Source organism: Polistes dominula, unplaced genomic scaffold (genome assembly GCF_049000335.1).
Source record: "Polistes dominula isolate Pdom_NZ unplaced genomic scaffold, Pdom_raw_medaka contig_20, whole genome shotgun sequence".
Taxonomy (NCBI): Eukaryota; Metazoa; Arthropoda; class Insecta; order Hymenoptera; family Vespidae; genus Polistes; species Polistes dominula.
The window spans coordinates 4,907,184-4,926,909 of NW_028301147.1; the positions used below are offsets into that span (position 1 = coordinate 4,907,184).

Below are 19,726 nucleotides of genomic sequence, written 5' to 3' on the forward strand. Positions count from 1 at the left end.
TATTCCACCCCCGTCTTTACCATCTTGTATTTCCCTCTGTACAATTACACGTTGCGACGATGATAAACGGTGTTATTTCAAAAGCGTGGGCAACAATGATCGGAATGGTAGTAGACGATAGAATGTGACATTCGTCCATTATTCAACGAGACGGCGAACGAGACAAAGTCGACATAGAGAGAAAAGGATAAAAGAGTAGATGAGCGGGCGAGGGGGTGTGTGTTATATAGAAAGACAAGGAAAGAAACCAATGTTCTCGGCTTTTATCGTTAGTCTAGTATCGTTATACTCGGCTAGTATCGTTAGTTACGAGGACGACTAATATTCCGTAGCCTAGACGACTAGGCCGAGTTCCCGCAGTTTTGCATCCTTCCACTTTTCTCTCTCTCTCTTTCCCTCTCTTTCACACACTCTCTCTCCCTCTCTCTTTCTCTCTCTCTCCCTCTTTTGCTTTCAGGCTTTATATTTATCGGAAAACGTATCGAGGCCACGCGAAGTAAAGCTCCTGGAGCGCAGGTCCGTTGTTGGCGGGACACAACCCCCTGAAACATCCCCTTCTTACCTTCGAGACACCGCAACTAGAATCGCTGGCGGTAGCTCGAGGGATCGTAGGTGAGTTTAACGGTGTGGTTCGACCTACCCGCGACCGTGGATTCCTTCCTTCGCCGAAATTCCATTGTGTTCACTCTCTCTCTCTTTCTCTTTCTCTTTCTCTCTGTCTCTCCCTCTCATTCGTCATCCCTTCTCCAATCTATCTCTTTCTATCTTTCCACACGACGAAAGCAAGGATGCTTGTGGCCGTTCGCGGCAATGCAACGGCACAGCCTGCGTGTTTCCTAAGCGACGACGACTCCAGAGAATATAGTGACTCCAAGATTTCATCGTGAGATAACTCATATTACAAACATACATATATACACACACAAATATACATACAAACGAAACAGAGAAACAACAGCAATTATCCCGTTCGTGATCGATAATGAAGCGTACGACGACGTGCATCCTGTTTAAAAGAGCCGGATTTGCGTGCTTCAGCAGCATCGATTTCGTACTTCGATTTTCAAGATATTGTTCAACTTCATCGAGGATACCACGCTAGAGTGCTGAATCGACCTAAAGAAAAAAAGAGATAGAGAGAAAGAGAGAAAGAAAGAGAGAAAGAGAGAGAGAGGAAAGAAAGAATGTGAAAAAGCATGCAAGGAGGGTGGAACGGTACGAAGCACACGTGCGTACGACCCATTTCTTCTCTTCTTTACTCTTTCGTTATTCTCTTTCGTTATTCGCGTTCTATTTTACAATATCATACTTGGTTGGGAGCATTTATTCGATAGATAATCCTTTTCCGATCGTTCCGAATTCGTATGATAGCCGAAGGGTAGTCAATTTAATAACCCCATCGTATTCGAATACCTAATGATTTAATTAACGGTAACGTTTAGAACATATTCACCTATACCTCCCCTAGTATTTACCTACATGCATACGCACGTATCGAGTTCGTTATTTCTAATCAAAATTTGTATTCGGGAAATTTCATCGTACGCTCTCGATCCGCAGCACGCTAATGTTACCAGCAAGCCGAATAAATTTGCATGGCTATGAATATATTATAAAAACGCGTCCTTCTTATTCTATTTCTATTTTTTCTCTTTTTACTCACATATACAAACGTACACGTATAGCGATAGAAATCAATATTTCCGGCCGATATGGAGGCAGGATCGAGTTCGATGAGGTTTTTTCGATTGGCACAACCCTGATTCGAAGAGTTTAATTTATTCCATCTTTGAGAGATTCTTAATATTAACGTCGAAGGAGTAAACGTTCTTCATAATGTCCTTCTTCGGCTGGAAAAAAGGCGGTAGTGATACTTCCGATAACACTGGGAGAAATTTACAGGATGGCCTCTTTCAAATAGCCTCTCAAGCTTGCCACATTCTCGTACAGGTAAGTTCACCCGATGCACGATCGATCTATCTATGTATCAATCTATGTATATATACACATGTGTACGTAAGCATATTTGATTATGATTTTATCTTCTTTTTAAATGTATATATCATTACGAACTATAAAAAAGATCAAACTCTTTAACACGTTTACTGCTACGTCGGTCACCAATAATTTGAATTTATAATATTTCTTCGATGGGCCCACGTGGTATCCATGGGTGACCAGAAAGCTTCAAACGTTTAAATAATTAAAATCAAATAAATAAATATTGACGAGTACAACATTTTAAATATCACAGCTAATAAGACAATACTATGAATGCACTAATCAACAACGAAAACATTATATATTTTATTGCAAATATTAAATATGTTGCATTGTTTTACTTTTATGTGGCTATCTGAAAGCATTCATGCAAATTTGAACGTGGCAGAAAACGTATTTAAAATATATACTCTCTTCCTGACTGCATTTGAATTTCCCGCTCACGCATGAGTTCAAAGATGGCACATTTGTATCGTCAGCTGAGCAACACTTAGCTCTTTGTTTACCTTCCACTTTTATACGCGGAAAGAGTCGTCCAACAATCAACATACTTACTTTTTATTTTTTATTTGTGTGTATTATCTTGTGATTAAAATTATTCTCAGAGAGAATACATGCTATTTTTGCTACGATGACGATTATCTTCGTGAGTATTCGATTCGGGGCACAGTGGTTTGATAGTAACTTGTTTCTTTTCAAGCATTGAGTCAATGAACTACGAGAGCTGTATACTCTCCCCTCCCCTCTGGCCCCTCTCTCTCTTTATCTGTTAGTAAAGTGTTGGCGTTAACGCATGAAGTAATTGCACGTTCTTTAATTAAGTCTAAAATAAAAAAAATGTATCGACGCGATGTTTCGATGTATGCGCGTGTGTCGGTGACGAGAACGAGAGCTTCATAGAAATGTTAAATGCTTCAATATACGTAATGTATAGTATCTCTGCAAGGTCAGCGATACACGTATATATATATATATATATATATGTATATACTTATTTATGATCGCAACCAAACGTGACTCATATGTAGTTGATAAGATGATTCTAACAGAGACATTTACTTATTGTTAATCTTTCCTCGTGTGTGTATGTGTACTTGTCGCAATTAATCCAATAAAAATAATTACCATCTACGAAACAGGGGAAAAAAAAATCTAAAAAAAATGAAAAAATAAAAAGAAAAGAAATAAAAATGAACTTACGAATCTTTCCAATTAAAATGCTCTCATTCATAAATAATTTGTATCGGATAACGTATCCATTAATATATTCTTAACGTATATACTTATGTATGTCTTTTAGGTAAACAATACACACAACGTTTCTTACGGAGGCGGAAGCAATAATGTAACGAACGTTGCATATTCGAAATATTCAACCGCGGGTGGATCGACCACACTATCGACATCCACTTCGGTACGAGGAACATCTTCGGGCAAACCGTATCCGAAATATGCCGAACCACGAACGAAGGACCAAGACGTTGTGGTTCTGTTACCGCATAGGAAAAGCAGGACACCCAAAATCAAGCACAAATTATCGGTATGCTAAATATCTTATATATTTTTTTTGATTTGGCAGCATTTTTAACTAACAGTAAGATATCGAAGATAAGATGATGAAATTGAAGTAAGATATTGAAAGTTCGTATCGAACTAACGAAAAACCTCGATAATTATCTTTTAACACGGACTTTGAAAACGTTCTCCTTCTTGAAATGATTAGGCATTATTATAGGTTTGTCTATATACCAGCATATATTTGTACGATCGAATAATTCGAAATAACTGGAAACAAATCGAACTCTAAGAAATCCTATCGTTATATAATTTACTTCGATAACCCTTAATCAAGACTTGTTAACTACAATCTTGTAAATTGTTACGCGCGTTACGTATACACGTTTATTATCTAAATCTCTACAAAGAATAATTCGTTTACTATTATACTTCCTCTTCATTTCTCTCTTTCTCTCCTCTCTCTCTTTCTTTTCCAATATTGCCCTAAATATTTCTCATGTCACGCACCCACCACCATTCGACTAATCCTATAAAAATCACCCCCTCGAGAGATTATTGGCAAATTTCAGACGACGGTCTTTACCCATCGATTCTTTCTTTTTTCCTACCTTTCTTATTTCCTTTTATTTCGAAGTTTTCGAGAAGAAGGGCCACAATTTCTTGTCAGAGACAAACAGAGAGAAAGAGAGAGAGAGAGAGAGAGAGAGAGAGAGATAGGTGTCGGAGTTGCGTGCCATTCGTCGACATCATTCGTTGTTAAATAATCGATTCGACCCTGGGGCACACGTCTTTCCTTTTTTTCCAAATATAGGCGAACTCACGCACACAAATATATTCTTTTTCTTGTTCTCTTTCTTTCTCTTTTTCTATCTCCAAGAAGGTGCATGCTCGAGAGCAATGAGAGCGGCGAAAGTCCGAAAAACCCCATGAGACCGGGAACGATAGGGGAAGGGGGTGGAAGGTAGTGCTAGAAACGTAGTATTACGGGCATCCAAGCATTATTACATCGAGCTTCATCAACACGAACAGTTCAATGCGTTCTCAGAACAGTATAATCTGATGTATCAAAACCAATTCCCGTGGCACTGACGACGACAACGACGACGATGAACGACGACGATGAGATAGTGTCGGTGAAACACGGTTAAAGTTCATACCAGTTTCGTGATTATAATACCATATGCAATGAGGAATCCGTTATTGCCATTATTACATGTCGTACGCTCCTCTTTCGGCACGATTAGTATTCCCTTAAGCGTGCTTCCTCCTTTTCCACTCCGACAACCGGTACACGAGAAAGAATAGAATTTAAAAGGGGAAACTCGATGAAAAAATGAACAAGGAAAATAAAGAAAGATCGAAAGTTTTCGTACAACTGTCTATCACAACCCTTTCAATGATGATGATGATGTCAAAAATACGAGATACATGTAGTAGATGCATATATCGATTTTTTTTGGGCACGAGTTAGTGAAATTGGAAAATGATTTATGGAAAGGTAGAAAGTGCTTTTTTGCATTTTCCCCCATTCACCCCATCCGTCGCCTTTAGTTTCCTATTTCGTATTCACGTCCATCCAGGGAAGAAGAGAGGGGTGGGGAGTGTATCTACCTAATGCCACCGGCATAAAGAAATAAATTGACGTTTATGTACTATCGATATTTATAGTCGAAAGTAATATATGTTCCGGACGATAAAATTTTCTTCTCTAGAGGCTGCTACTCTTTCTCACTTTCTTTCTATTTCTTTCGAAGATGATGATGATGAACAAGAAGAAGAAAGAATTTGTTTCAAAATACTTTAGCGAGATATAAGAATTACTGTTAAATTGGTTTGAACTCTAATTTTTAATATTTTCTAATATCACATAATGAAGTATTTTATTACACAATTTTCTATACATATAGAAGTTGGAATAAACGGGAAATAAGAATTTTACGAACGTGTCCCACATATATACAATGCATATATTGTGAGGTTAATATTATCGCGTGTTTAAAGCGCATCATTCGTATTTCCTGCAAAGGTAACCTTGAAGAAAGAATGACTGCATCATTTCTCATGGAATAGCGTGGATATTGTCTTCACGAGCGATTAATCATCTGTCCGTATCGATTTGAATCGATTCTCATAGGATGTCTCGCAGGATGTACGGAGAGTACAAACGTATGTTCGATTATTCCAAATCTCTTGAACATCGATTGACAATTAAAAAAAAAAAAAACAAAAAAAAATTAAAAGAAAAATAAATTAAAAAGCCGAAAGAAGAAATACGAAATCAGGACAAGAAATTATAACGAAAAATATATCAAAGGTATCGCGTGTTCATTCGTTGTAACCGAAATGAAAGACAGAGAAACGTATAATAATTTCTATTCCTTATACGTGTTTACGCGAACTCGGGAATCGAGTTGAGACTATTTTATTACTTCCAGACATTTTTATTACTCACGGACCTTCCGAAACAACTTTAACCCCATCATCTCAACCGAAACGATCACGTTATAGATCTATACGTATTTACTTATATATATTTCTTCTTATGCGTATGTAATAGCAGATAGGTATTTACATTAAGGCTATCAATTTTTCAATGTTTCGTTTTTTATAATTTCACAGGTATATATATATATATATATATATATATATATATATATACACAAGTACATCACTAGTGTATATAACGCCTAGTACGTTATTACCCTTTACAGTATTTTTAACGTCAGGAGGAGAAACAATTTCGAAATTGAGGCCTCGACGAAAATCGATCTCGACTAGTAATTAAACGGTTCGTACAACGTTGTGAAAGAGATGTAATTACTACGAGCGTAGAAACTATGCACGAAATAAAGTCGTAATAGAATTTAAAAATAGGTCAAAGAGAACACATTTTCGTGTTTCGTCGCATGTGCGCAAAAGAAGTAAAAGAAAAAGAAAAAAGAAATAAAAGAATAAAAAAGAAGAAATATGGGAAGAATCTTTGTTCAATCAAGGAATTGGCTCAAGTGATTTAGGACACGTTAGGATTAAAAGAATTTCGATTTAAGAAAGACATATTTTTTCTTTTTGAAGTTGGCCGGGCCAAGGTTTCGTGACAAAATATATTAAAATAGATCGATAAGGTTGCTGAAGCTTCACCGCGATGTAGCAGAAAGCTTCATCAAATATGCATCAGCCTCGAAAACTGACATTTGAACGTGGTGCCAGGTGCCGCGTTGCCACGTTTTCCTTTCGACCACGAAAGAACATCGTTGATAACGTCGAAAAACTTTTACTTACTGTTTTTTTCTTCTTTTTTTACTTCTCTCCTTCTTATCCCACAAACTCGGTACCAACAATTTTTCTTATGAATTTCGAAAGAAACTATACCTCTACCATCTCGACCCACTTTTCTTCCAATATTTTTTTCTTCCAATATTTTTTTCTTCCCAAATATTTTTTTATCGTTTTATCGGTTTGAAATCAAAGTTTAACTAAAGTTTATTATAGTGATATATAAATATAAATAATTAAATATAAATATATGTTATCAATAAGAAGCGATCTCGAAATAGATGATTAATGATTATTTTTATCAAATAATAGGAATCTTTATTAATGAATAATAAAAATAATCGATATTCTTTTAAGTCATTAGTTGATTTTTTACTCGTAAATTCATTTTATAAAAGAGAAAAAAAACAACATGATGAATTTTATTTACTCAAATAATTACCCTTATTACTCAAAAAAAGAACATTTATCGTTTGACGAGTATTGATTGTCATTATTAATAAATAACGAAAATAATCGCAAAAATAATAACAATAATAATAATAATAATAATAATAAGCAGTCAGTCAGTGACCTAGTTCGTCTAGGAATCAAACAACCAATGGGACGAGTCAATGTATTGTTCCTGAAGACAAAAATTTCATGCCGCCTCCTCCCATTGGCGACGAAGACCAGTAGGATGACAAAATTGGAACACCATTCTTATCTTTTTCAATACTATCGTCTGAAAAAAAAGAATGAGATAGAAAAAGAAAAAGAAAGAGAGAGAGAGAGAGAGAAAGAGAATTCAGACGTTTTCTTTTACCACGAAGCTTCCATTCACACATCACTCATCCTTTCGTTCGTTTATCTGCCTCAGACAGACTTTCTAGTCGGTCGTTCTATCGACTCTACTCCTTTTTGCAGTCATTTTTACTAAACTGCCTTACGCAATACGTTCGCGCAAAACGATAAGGACATTGTCGTGCGCGCATTGTACCGTGGAAAAATGAACTCGCGAACCGAAACGTTCTGGTTATTAAAAAAAGGGGGGTAAAAAAGAAATAGAAAAATACCAACTAAATTTTATTTCTGTTCTATTTTTAATTACATAAGCAGCATATATGTAATCATGTATGTAATTTAGATTTTTGGATTTTAGTAGAAATAGTAGGAAGAAGGTCAACATATTTTTCATATCGTAAAGAAATAAAAAAAGAGAAGTACATGTTACATATTTCTTTTATTTTTCTTTTATTAAAAAGCGTCCGTTATATCCATAACTTAATTTTGGAAAAAAGTATTACCATTTATATTATAGTTAATATGTTTACAAGAAAGATGAAATGTCTTGAGCTAATTGTACAAAGAAGAAACAAAAAAAGTAGATTTAACGATCCTTTTTCTCACTTATCTTATTGTATTTTCTTTTCTCCATGTTGTCGCACGAGTACATCATATTCGCAATTTGATTTTACGAAAGGTTTTCTAGTAGAGTTCGTTATACGATTTAAGTATATACCATACTATGTGGCATACATACGTTATTACATCGACACATTTTCCAAAACGAATAAATTTAACGTCGTGTAACGAGAGATTCGATTAGTAAGCTCTCAGAGAGCATTCTTTTTTTATTTTTTTTCCCATAGCGGAACCTCGCCATCTGTCATTATAATCATTTGCTCCATTGACATGCATTTTCCCCCCTTTCCTCGTTTCTATCAATCACATCATTACTGTCGTACGCGCACTCGCGCACATCACCATGTTATTACGATAACGTGATTAGCGAAAATATCGTGGAATCTATGCTTGAAACGATCAACGTCCAAACGAACGAACTTTACAACCCCTACTGCGTTGTAAAATGTAAAATATAATATAATAATGATAAATTAATATTTATGAAATATTGAAAGTGTTTATTGTAAGTACTTATCTATATCGACATATATACTCTTCCTATATGGAATTGTCGAAATGAATTTAGTTAATGAAAATCCTTTCTATGAACATATTTTGTTTTATTGTTAGACGGTCTCGGAAAATGCAAGATTGGACGTTAATTCGTCGACAGGTGATGACGATTTAGAGTTATGGGACCAATCTGGATTCATGCTGCGAAACGACGTAGACGACCCTCTCACTAATGCAAAGTGGGTAAAATTAATAATAAAGTTTTACTTAAGTTAAAAGTTTTACTTAAAGTTAACTTATTATATTATGACATATGTTTTTACTACTGCCTATTTATTTTTTATCTTGTATTATCATATATATCCAATTGTAAAATTATTATTATCTTATTATTATTAATAAAGGTGGGGTGCGCAAGGATGGTGCAGACCAAGTTGCATACCAATAACGGTGATCTTGATACTCATCGTTCTCGTCGTTCTGTTACCCCTTCTTGATCATGCTACGGATAAATTCGTATTAAATTCTACGAACATCGATGCTGAACTAACTTGTATGGATAGCTGTAGTATTTCTCTTGTCGAATCTATACCAATTGGATTGAATTATAGCAATAATTCGGTGTTACACGAGACTACCTATGACTCTTGGATGAACCTAATCGCAATGGCCGAAAACACGATAGAGATAGCGTCCTTGTATTGGACCATGAGAAGACAGGACGTTTATCCGGATGACAGTGCGAAAGAGGCAGGTGCCAGTGAATGATTTATGTATTAATTCTATTTATGTTACATTTATATATGATTCATCATTTATAATATTAGAAAATGATTTTAGGGCGAGGCCGTATTCCAAGCACTTATTGAAGCAGGACGGGACAGACAAATTTCATTAAAGATAGCGCAGAACATGCCTTCTCATTCGTATCCGAACATCGATACTGAAATATTGACGAAGAAAGCACACGCACAAGTGAGCCCTTTGATTCTGCAGATTTGTTTTATTGTTCGTTGAAGAATGATTGCTATTGAAGCATTACAAATCGGTTTAACGAACACTCCAATAAATTTCTATTACTTCGTTGTCTTCCTGTGTCTCTTCTATACATAACGAGAATACCACTATGCGGGTGTAACCTAATTTTACGTTTACTTATTACCCACTTTCTCTACCTCACCATGATTTAATCAAGAACCAATACCACGTGTCGCATCTCGGTAGAGTGAACTTTGAACTTTCGTTTTGCACTGTTCAATTTCTTTACATTATCTAATAGAAGTACAATTAGGATCGTACAAAAATGTTTATCTTTTCAGGTAAGAAGTTTGAATTTTGCTGGCCTCTTAGGTGGAGGTGTACTTCATACTAAATTGTGGCTGATAGATAGACAACATGTATATGTTGGTTCAGCTAACATGGATTGGCGATCTCTTACACAAGTTAAAGAACTGGGATTGGTCGCTTTAAATTGCTCCTGTTTGGCGACTGATTATGCCAAAATTTTCGATGTTAGTCATTTATAAATAATAAACTAATTTTATTACTATTTTATTATACACGATGTTTGAAAATTTATGCATTTCATTGTTTAGATTTACTGGCAATTGGGCAAAGATGGTAGAGTGCCACCGACGTGGCCGGACTCCGTCAACACGAAAATAAATATCGATAATCCTATGAATTTTAGTTTAATGGGTAATAAATACAAAACGTTTATCGCTGTAAGTATATGTCGCTTTATTATTTAAGTACAAATAAATTCTATACGAACTTGTCAATAATGATAAGGTATTTTTTCAGAGTTCACCACCACCATTTTCGCCTACTGGTAGAAGCAATGACATAGATGCCATTTTACATTGCATAGAAAAAGCGGAGAAATTCATTTACATATCCGTAATGGATTATTTTCCCTTGGTTATTTATACACCAAAAATAAAGTAAATACTTTTATAAACATTGGATTTATAAATATATAATATCAAATATAAGAAATGGTCTTTAATTTCATTTTTTCAGATATTGGCCAGTAATAGACAATGCTTTAAGAGCAGCTGCTATTGACCGTAAAGTCACGATCAAACTGTTAATATCACTGTGGAAACATTCAAGAGCATCTGAAAGTTATTTTCTTAAATCATTAGAAGCATTGACGAATAGTTACAGAAATGTCAACATTGAAATAGTGAGTATTATTATGTTATAATAATAATTTTAATATTTTATTTGGAAAAAATGATATAACAAATAAAATATCTTTCAATATTTGTAGAAACGGTTTATAGTCCCAACTTCTACAGAACTGGACAATATACCGTTTTCAAGAGTTAACCATAATAAATATATGGTTACGGATATTTCTGCATACATAGGCACAAGTAATTGGTCTGGTGACTACTTTATAAACACAGCAGGTATATTTTATATATATATATATATATTTATAAGTATATTTATACTTATTTATCATTATTCTTACTTATTTTATAGGAATTGGGACAGTTTTTGAAGATGTTGGCCATAAAAATCATGAAAGTATAAGGCAACAACTGGAAAATATTTTTAATCGAGATTGGAATTCAAAATATTCATTTGATTTAAATAATACCGATCAAGTCCCACAAAAACGAAAAATTCCAATAGGAAATAATTATCTATTATCATCTCATATTTACCATATGCCTGCATAATCAAAACAGGTTACACAATTACTATAAAAAAAAAGAAATTAAATATTGATAAAAAAGAAAAAAAAAACAGATATAACTTCCTTCCTTAATATAACTTCTATAAGTATGATATATTCTCTTTTATTGCATAATATATCTAAAAGTTAACACACGTATCTTATTAAAAAAAAAAAAAAAAAGAAGATATACTTTCTTCATAATAATTAATCAAATATTGGAGACTGAGAAAGGTCTGGTTTTAAAATAACTAAGCAGTACTGAACAATTTCTAAACGCACATCATGTAAAAAAAAACTATCCTGTTGAAAGTATACTAAGCGTGGCTTCTTCCATTTAATTGCTTCATTATATTTTTATACCTATATGAGCTTATATATGCTGATTTAAATCCTAAATCAAAATAATGCTCTCTACTTGCAATATTATATGTAATTTAACAAATATAAAGTATAGGTAATATACGTATATAAAATTATTTTTATTTTGATTAAAAAGGCCATAAATTCTATAGGTATAAATTCTATATTTAATATATTATATTATTAATTCTAAATAACACAAAATCACTGGCTACTATTAAACTTATGGCTGGAAAATGCAACTATTTTTTATTAAAACGCAATTATTCCTAAACAGAGGAAAACTTGTTAAATGATAAATAATACAGATTTTTTATATAATATTATAATCAATGAAATAATGCAAAAAATGTATCTGTGCCTTGCTTTAAGTGTCCTTGCATGAATATTCATACAGCCAAAATTCAAAAACTTATACACATACACACACATATATACACTATCCATATAAAAAAACTTATCGAAACCGTTATCGATATATTTTCTATAAAGAATACATACATATGTGATTAATACTAACTAAATTATTATCAATATATAAGATCTTACAAAATTTGTTATTTCCTATTTCATCATTCAAATGTGAGTCCTATTTAAGAATGAATCAGGTGCATATGTATATAAATTCCCATATGTTCTCGTGAAAGTAAATCCACATTTTTATGAATAACATAAGATGTAAAATAATTGCACAATATAAAATGTTTAAAATGTGAGTTTTCGTATAAAAAAGTTACAATTATGTATATCATCGGAGATACTAAATACTTCTTCTATGTCACTTTGATTAAATAAACTTGTAAATAATATATCTTGTATATAAAGTCAATGTGTATTGACAATGAAATATTTGTATTATTCTAGATTCCATTATTATAATTTTAAAACATGTATCTAATAACATAATATGTTAAAGTATATATTGCATACACAGAAAGTTATATGGTTATTACAAGTTTATTGTCTCCATAATATATGTATGTTCATTTAGAAATATGCATGTGTGCAAGATATATACATATAAATGATAATTATCATTGATGTAAATCATATTGAACAAAATATGTAAATTTATATTTGTTGAATCGAAATCTTCAAATTTGCAATCAAATAAATGCATAATAATTTTTCAAAAATTATGAATGACAAAATAATAAAAAAAAATGTACCAAATCAAAAAGTATTAAATGATTATAAAAGATAGTAAAAATAATTTGTGAAATTATATATCCTACTTGTTTTGATTATATATTGACAGCCATAACCTAAATCTTTAAATAATATTTTTCAATATAAACGTTATTTATAATATACTACATTATTATTTTTTAAATCCATACATATACATTGATTCATAATCCTTGACTTATGTGATTCATTTGTCACCATTCAAAAAGTAATCACGTGACAATCCTCTATCGTGATTGGTTAATATTTCTAGCCATTTTCAAGATGATACTAAACCCATTTAGTTACATGATTACAGTCTTACAGTTAGATTGTTAAACAAAATACTTTGTTTAATGTGATGTTATTTTCTAAATGTGTTTTCTTATGTACATAAATCAAATGTTGTGAAATAAAGTATGTATTAAACTATGTTCAATTATATAAAACTTACAAGAACATAAAAAATTTATGTTTATCAAACTATTAGTTGATGAACGAAATAAAAATATACAGTTATCTTATTTTATCAATAGAATGAGATATATAAAGTGCAGAAAAGTTTTGAACTGTGTATACATATTAATTTTTATTACATGAAAGATAACCTAAATATTTAATTCTGCATAGCTGAATGTGTAATCATCGTATTTATAAATTTATATTTTTTTTTATCTTCATTGGAATTAATGCGTATTTCATTCATGAATGATTTAGGTATATTATAATGTGTTAATATAAAATTATTAAAATATAATATTTCGTATTTAAAAATAGTTAACCTTATAGAAATGAGTGAAATAGAAATTATACAAGATCCTGATATTTCAACCGATTTAGAAACAAATGGATTTGATTTGTCTGCTGGAAAAATATGGATTTATCCAGAAAATTATCCTGTCCGAGAATATCAGTATAATATTGTTGAAAAAGCTTTATTTTATAATACTCTAGTATGTCTACCAACTGGTAAGATAATTATTTCATTTTATTTTATAAAATTAATTTCTATAAATGCATCTACAAAAATGATAGAAGATTAAGAAGTATGTTATTGTTATATTCATTTTGTTATTAGGGTTGGGAAAAACGTTTGTTGCTGCTGTGGTAATGTATAATTTTTGGAGATGGTATCCACGTGGAAAAATTGTTTTCCTTGCACCAACAAGGCCCTTAGTCGCTCAACAAATTGATGCATGTTATAATGTGATGGGTATTCCAAGTATAGAAAGTATTGAACTCACAGGTATTTATTAAAAAATCAAATGAGTAATTTATACGCTACATCAATTAACTTAGTAAAACAAAAAGTTAAAAAAATTATTGTATCATTTATTATTGAACGATAACAAAAATTATTATCATCTAATGGTGTTAAGTCTAATTAATAGAGAAATTTATTTTATAAATATAAAAAATCAAATATTGGTCAAGTGGTTCGATAATAAAATTAAGAAAAATTCTCAAAGTAGAATTAATCGGTTTAACTTGCAAATGTGTCACCATTTTTTGAAATTTCAATTAACATATGGATTTTCTTTTTTTAATAGGCAATATAAATCAAAAAGCACGTGAAAAAGCTTGGTTTAAGAACAGAGTGTTTTTTGCTACACCTCAAGTATTTCATAATGATCTTGAAAATAATATTATTCCTAGTGAACTTGTAAAATGTGTTGTAATAGACGAAGCACATAAAGCATTGGGTAAACATTCATATTGCGAGGTACATACATGATTTTTTAAATTTTTTAATGATAAGCTAAATCAATATTTTATTTTGTTTGATTTTGATATTTTTAGTGTATCCGTATATTGAAAGAGAAAAATCGATATTTTAGAGTACTAGCACTTTCCGCAACACCGGGAAATAAAATTGCAAATGTTCATCAGGTATACTTTAAAAATTTATTTTTAAATTATTAATAAATCATTTTCCTAAACTTTACTGTATTATAGGTTGTACAAAATTTATGCATTTCCCATATAGAATTAAGAGATGAAACATCTCTAGATATAACGCCATATATTAATCAAAGAAAGACAGATATTATTTTAGTTCCTCTTGGTGAAGAATTAGAAAAGTTTAAAGACAGATATATTAATATAATGGATCGTCATGTAAAATTTCTTATTAGATGCAATGTTATTCGCGGACAAACCGCAAATATTTCTAAAGGCAAAGTAAGTTCATTTGTATATAATAATAATTCAGTCATATTTCTTATGATGTTTTAATGTACATATATATTTTGTTTATAACTAGATCTTTATGATACTAAGGGAATTTCAAAAGACGCCGAATCAATCAGGAAATAATGAAATTAAAAAAGCATTAAATATTTTGCTTACCATGTATCATGCTTATGAATTAATGATTCGGCATGGACTTCGTGCCTTTTATAAGTTCTATCAAAGTAAATGTTTATATAATACGAATCTCTATGGAACTAATTATATATTTAATATGTTTAATGTCCTTTTAAGATCATTCTGATAAATTTTGGATGAACAGTGAAACTCAACTACAAGAATTACTCGCAGAAGTACAAACTTATTTGGGACCATTTCCTGATCCTCAACTATTTATTAGTGGAAATACTCCAGAAGTTAGTATATCAATTTATCATATGTCGTAATATTTTATTAACTGCTTGATTTAATATATTAATACTTAAATAATATTTTTGTATATTTAGATTCCAGATAATCTTGTATTTGGACATAATAAGTTTTTAAAATTAAAAGAATTATTATTGCATCATTTTACAATAGCAAGTTCTTCTGGAAAAGATACAAGGGCTATAGTCTTTGTAGAGGTTTGTACATATATGTGAATTTTATATAAATACATATATTGTTACTAATATTTATTTCAAAAATAATTTTTTTAATTTTAAGTGTAGTATAGAGACATTGTCAGCGAAGTATACGTTTTATTATTACAAACAAAACCGTTGATAAGACCTCAAATGTTTGTCGGCAGAAGTGAACAAAAACAGAAAAATCAAATAAAGGCGATAGAAGATTTTAGACAAAATCGTGTCAATGTACTCATTTCTACCAGTATAGGTATACATTATAATACAGTTAATTTTTGTATTTTTTGATAAAAAATAATAATAATAATAATTAATGTTTGCTTCTGTAGGCGAAGAAGGATTAGATGTTGGAGAAGTAGATTTGATAATATGTTTTGATGTATCACAAAAAAATCCAACTCGTCTTGTACAGCGAATGGGAAGAACTGGACGAAAACGAGATGGTCATATAATAGTTCTTGTTACAGATGGTAAAGAAAACGAAGTACGTACTATTGTTTTCTTGTTTGTTTCTTTTTTTAGATTTATTTCTATTATACAATTTCTAAATTTATATTATATATATATATATATATTTTTTATGAATTTATAGGCTTTAAAATCTACAATGGCAAGAAGAGAATCTTTAAACAGTAAAATTCTCAATACAAGCAATATCAATTCTTCTTTATATGAGGAAAATCCTCGCATGATACCAGACGTATGTAACCCAGAATGTCGTAAAATGCATATACATATAAAACCAAAAACTCCTGTGAAAAAAGGTACTAAATCTAAGAAAGTAGACAATCAAAAATCTAATGAAACATCTACGAAAAAGACAAAAACTACCAAACAATGTAAGTATTTTGAAGTAATGATAATTTATCTCACAAATGAATTATATCTTACTAATAATAATTAAAAATGTGCTTGAATATTTTTAGCTTCTATTAATGAAATAAGAAATACGAATCAGCCTTCATTGTCTAAATTTCTCGTAAATAAAAAATTGGACGTGCACTCCAATAATGATAATGATTATAATAATGACGATGATGATTTTGTAGAAATTATAAAGCCTACTATAGTAGAAACTACTACCTTAAATAATAAAACTACTGCATTAAATAACAAAACTACTGCATTAAATAATAAAACTAATTTAATAAAAGCATCGAATGTTAAATTGCTAACTTGTGACAATGAAGCAGTTGACTTTTTAACGTTGTGCGCTATGAAGAAATCAGAGGAGGAAATGAGATTGAGAAAACCTAAAGTAGATACCACATATATGTGTTTAACTGAATCAATAACAAATTTCATTGATTTTACTATACCTAGTTTAGATATACTTGATGATTTGGCTGATTATTTAAGTAATATTAAAATAGATTTATCATTGCCAAAAGAACCTTCTCAAAACGATTATGATGACGACGACAATTTTTGCTTTAGTAATCGATACAATATTTTGAGTCCAGTAAACGTAGGCATAAATGTATCTACTAATATTACTAAATCCAAGTTCGAAGATTTACTTAATGAAAGTACCGATTCTGATGATATCGCAGATGACGAAAATAATTTAAATAATCTGGATACTGACGTTAATATTATAGAACATAACACAGCTGGAACTGTGACAAATTCAAAATGTAGTAAACAAAGTGATAATTTTAATCCTCCGAATACAAATAGTTATGTACCAATGGAGGCCGAAGTTAGTTTTTTTGAAGATATATTTAATGATTCATTTGATTCTATTGAAAGTGATTGTAATGATGATAATGTTGAAAATATTCAATTAAAAATTTCTGATTCAAACAATGACTCTTCCAAAATAACGACAAGTAATAAAATACAAGAAAAAACAAATAATTCTACTTTAACAAACATGTTAGTTAAGGAACAACCTACAGAAGAACGCTCAAAGCATTGCGAAAGTATGTATTCCATAACTCAAGCTGTTAATAAAATAGCACAAATAAATTCCAAAGAGAATGTACAGACTGTACTTACAGAAGTAAAAGATACACTGCAGGATGTAGCACAAAAGTCTGAATATACATTAACTAGTAATAAATTGCTTATACAAAGTGACTATGAATCTGAAGATGATATATTTGCATCTGATTCAGAAGACTTGAAAATGAATGCTCCAGACAATGAATCAAAGAACATAACAAATTCAAAAAATGAAACTTTACCAAACTCAGAACAAAGTATTAATACAAAATTAAAATGTATAGGAGAAAACCAGTTTGAATATGATGATTTTGAATGGAACAATGATTTTGAAGTATCATCTGTTTCAGCTGCAAATTCAAAGTATTTTAATTTAAATTCTACTACTAACGATAGTGTAAAAAATAACGGTACTTTAGAATCATCTTTCGCGAATGATATTATGGGGGATGATACTGATAGCGATGAATGGATATCATTCCAGCAAAAATCCAAACCAGAAGAATGTGCAAAAAATAATTCTATGAAAATAGCAAAAAAATTATCTACTATAAGACATTCCATTCCTAATTCCATTTCTGTGGATGATCAAAATGATTCAGAAAATGACTTTGTTATAAGTACAAACGATATAGATAAATTAAATCAATTGGAAACTAGTTATTTCTCAAAACAGAAAAGTCAAAATAATGATACATCTATTCCAAGTAGCAGCAATTGCAGAGATAATACTTCTAAAAAAGTTGAAACACGAAAAATGAAATTAAATAAATTAAGTTCTTTTAAAGCCCCGGATAAATATGTAAAATCACAGGATTTTAATAAAACAAGTCAGAGCAGTCAATCACAATATATGAAATCTTCAAGAAATTCCTCTTACACAAAAAAGTCAACAAGTCAAAAGAGTAAAGTGAGAAGTCAATGCGAATATATTGATTATGAAGCAGCAGTATCGTTAAATTCCAGTGAAAGTTCCAATGAAAGTTCTGGTGTTGACGAAGATTTAAAAGATTTTGTTAGTTACACTCAATACGCACAAGAGGAAGATGTACATGCTTTATATCTACAAGCCAGTAAAAGTCCTGTAAAAAGACCTGGTGCTTTTATTTTTAAAGAACCTCAAGAATCTACAGAAATAGAAGATATATATTCTCAACCTTGTTCACAAGCCGATGAAACGTATCTTCAGGTTAATTTGAATATTTTTTACTTCAAGTATTTAGATATGTATATGTAGTATTTAATTGCAAATGAATTAATATAAAATTTGTTTTATTTAGGATTCCTTTTGCGTAAGTGGCGATGAAGATAACGATGTCGATAAGAGTAAACTAGTTCATGGATATTCTATATTGGAAGAAGCGGAGAAAATATTAGAGACTAAAAAGAGGAAACGAATGAAATCTGATGAATCAGAAAATAGTGTGTGGAAAAATAGAAAAAAAAGAAAAAAGAATAAAGTAATAAATATTTCTTCGGATAATAGTAGCGAAGATGAAACTGAAAAATTACGTATAGACATTCAGAATGAATCAATGATGTTGAAAGGTTTACATCCATAAAATTTTGTATTCTATTATATATAGAGGGAGAATATAAACTTAAAAATATTTTTTATATATACAAAACTATGGAAGATAAAAACCAAGCTTAAATATGGACACTTTATTTCTCATAATTTCAAATACTTTTAATTTTACATCGAATGTTCGTTTTTTTACTGTTGCTTTTTTGTATGAAAATGTTTATGAATAGCAAAGCATTGTTCTATACTAAAATGTATATTGAATGAGAAGATTGTTTCCCATGTAAAATATTATATCGTATATTAGAGGTATGAAAATTTGTCGTTGAAGAAAAAATGATTCTTCTATTATTGTTATTTTGAATTGTCTTCTTTAGACTATTTTTACTCTAAGATTATTAGATTTTATACATGATTTACATGAACAATAAATATACAAAAGATTTATTTTTATAATTAAATATAGTTAAATTGTGACGTGCCAATGTAGAACAAATGTTAAAGAATTCGAATATGATAAGTACG

The 19,726-nt window shown here is 30.8% G+C and overlaps 2 protein-coding genes across 10 annotated transcripts; both read left to right on the forward strand.

Annotated features, from left to right (window-relative positions):
* Positions 1-311: 311 nt before the first annotated feature.
* LOC107074179 (5'-3' exonuclease PLD3) lies at positions 312-11,566 on the forward strand. 4 transcript variants are annotated; one of them, XM_015335364.2, is made up of 12 exons: positions 312-612; positions 1,686-1,950; positions 3,302-3,541; positions 8,809-8,930; positions 9,096-9,441; positions 9,532-9,666; positions 10,011-10,202; positions 10,287-10,415; positions 10,495-10,634; positions 10,714-10,879; positions 10,967-11,108; positions 11,185-11,566. In XM_015335364.2, the coding sequence occupies exons 2-12, from the start codon at positions 1,837-1,839 to the stop codon at positions 11,382-11,384; spliced, it is 1,926 nt and encodes a 641-aa protein (XP_015190850.1). In that variant the 5' UTR covers positions 312-612; positions 1,686-1,836; the 3' UTR covers positions 11,385-11,566. The 4 variants fall into 4 exon arrangements, with proteins under 4 accessions (XP_015190850.1, XP_015190849.1, XP_089033511.1 ...); XM_015335363.2 differs by having other exon boundaries at positions 531-1,228; XM_089177385.1 differs by having other exon boundaries at positions 531-1,215.
* A 561-nt stretch (positions 11,567-12,127) lies between these two features.
* Positions 12,128-19,404, forward strand: Fancm (FA complementation group M). Of its 6 annotated transcripts, none has more exons than XM_015335361.2 (14): positions 12,128-13,327; positions 13,688-13,879; positions 13,989-14,156; positions 14,461-14,633; positions 14,711-14,800; positions 14,867-15,091; positions 15,174-15,324; positions 15,395-15,516; positions 15,607-15,726; positions 15,814-15,979; positions 16,059-16,213; positions 16,322-16,568; positions 16,656-18,865; positions 18,957-19,404. In XM_015335361.2, exons 2-14 carry the CDS (start codon positions 13,702-13,704, stop codon positions 19,236-19,238), a joined length of 4,287 nt encoding a protein of 1,428 aa, XP_015190847.1. In that variant the 5' UTR covers positions 12,128-13,327; positions 13,688-13,701; the 3' UTR covers positions 19,239-19,404. The 6 variants fall into 6 exon arrangements, with proteins under 6 accessions (XP_015190847.1, XP_015190848.1, XP_089033510.1 ...); XM_015335362.2 differs by having other exon boundaries at positions 13,700-13,879; XM_089177384.1 differs by having other exon boundaries at positions 13,751-13,879.
* Positions 19,405-19,726: the final 322 nt, after the last annotated feature.

Bases quoted from the DNA above. Each gene is read 5' to 3' on its own strand.
- LOC107074179 (XM_015335364.2), top strand. From the start codon at position 1,837: ATGTCCTTCTTCGGCTGGAAAAAAGGCGGTAGTGATACTTCCGATAAC. The intron at 3,542-8,808 runs GTATGCTAAATA...TTTTATTGTTAG, and splicing joins AAATCAAGCACAAATTATCG to ACGGTCTCGGAAAATGCAAG. The intron at 9,667-10,010 runs GTGAGCCCTTTG...TTATCTTTTCAG, and splicing joins CGAAGAAAGCACACGCACAA to GTAAGAAGTTTGAATTTTGC.
- Fancm (XM_015335359.2), top strand. From the start codon at position 13,600: ATGCGTATTTCATTCATGAATGATTTAG. The intron at 13,880-13,988 runs GTAAGATAATTA...TTTTGTTATTAG, and splicing joins TCTAGTATGTCTACCAACTG to GGTTGGGAAAAACGTTTGTT. The intron at 15,727-15,813 runs GTTTGTACATAT...TTTTAAGTGTAG, and splicing joins GGGCTATAGTCTTTGTAGAG to TATAGAGACATTGTCAGCGA.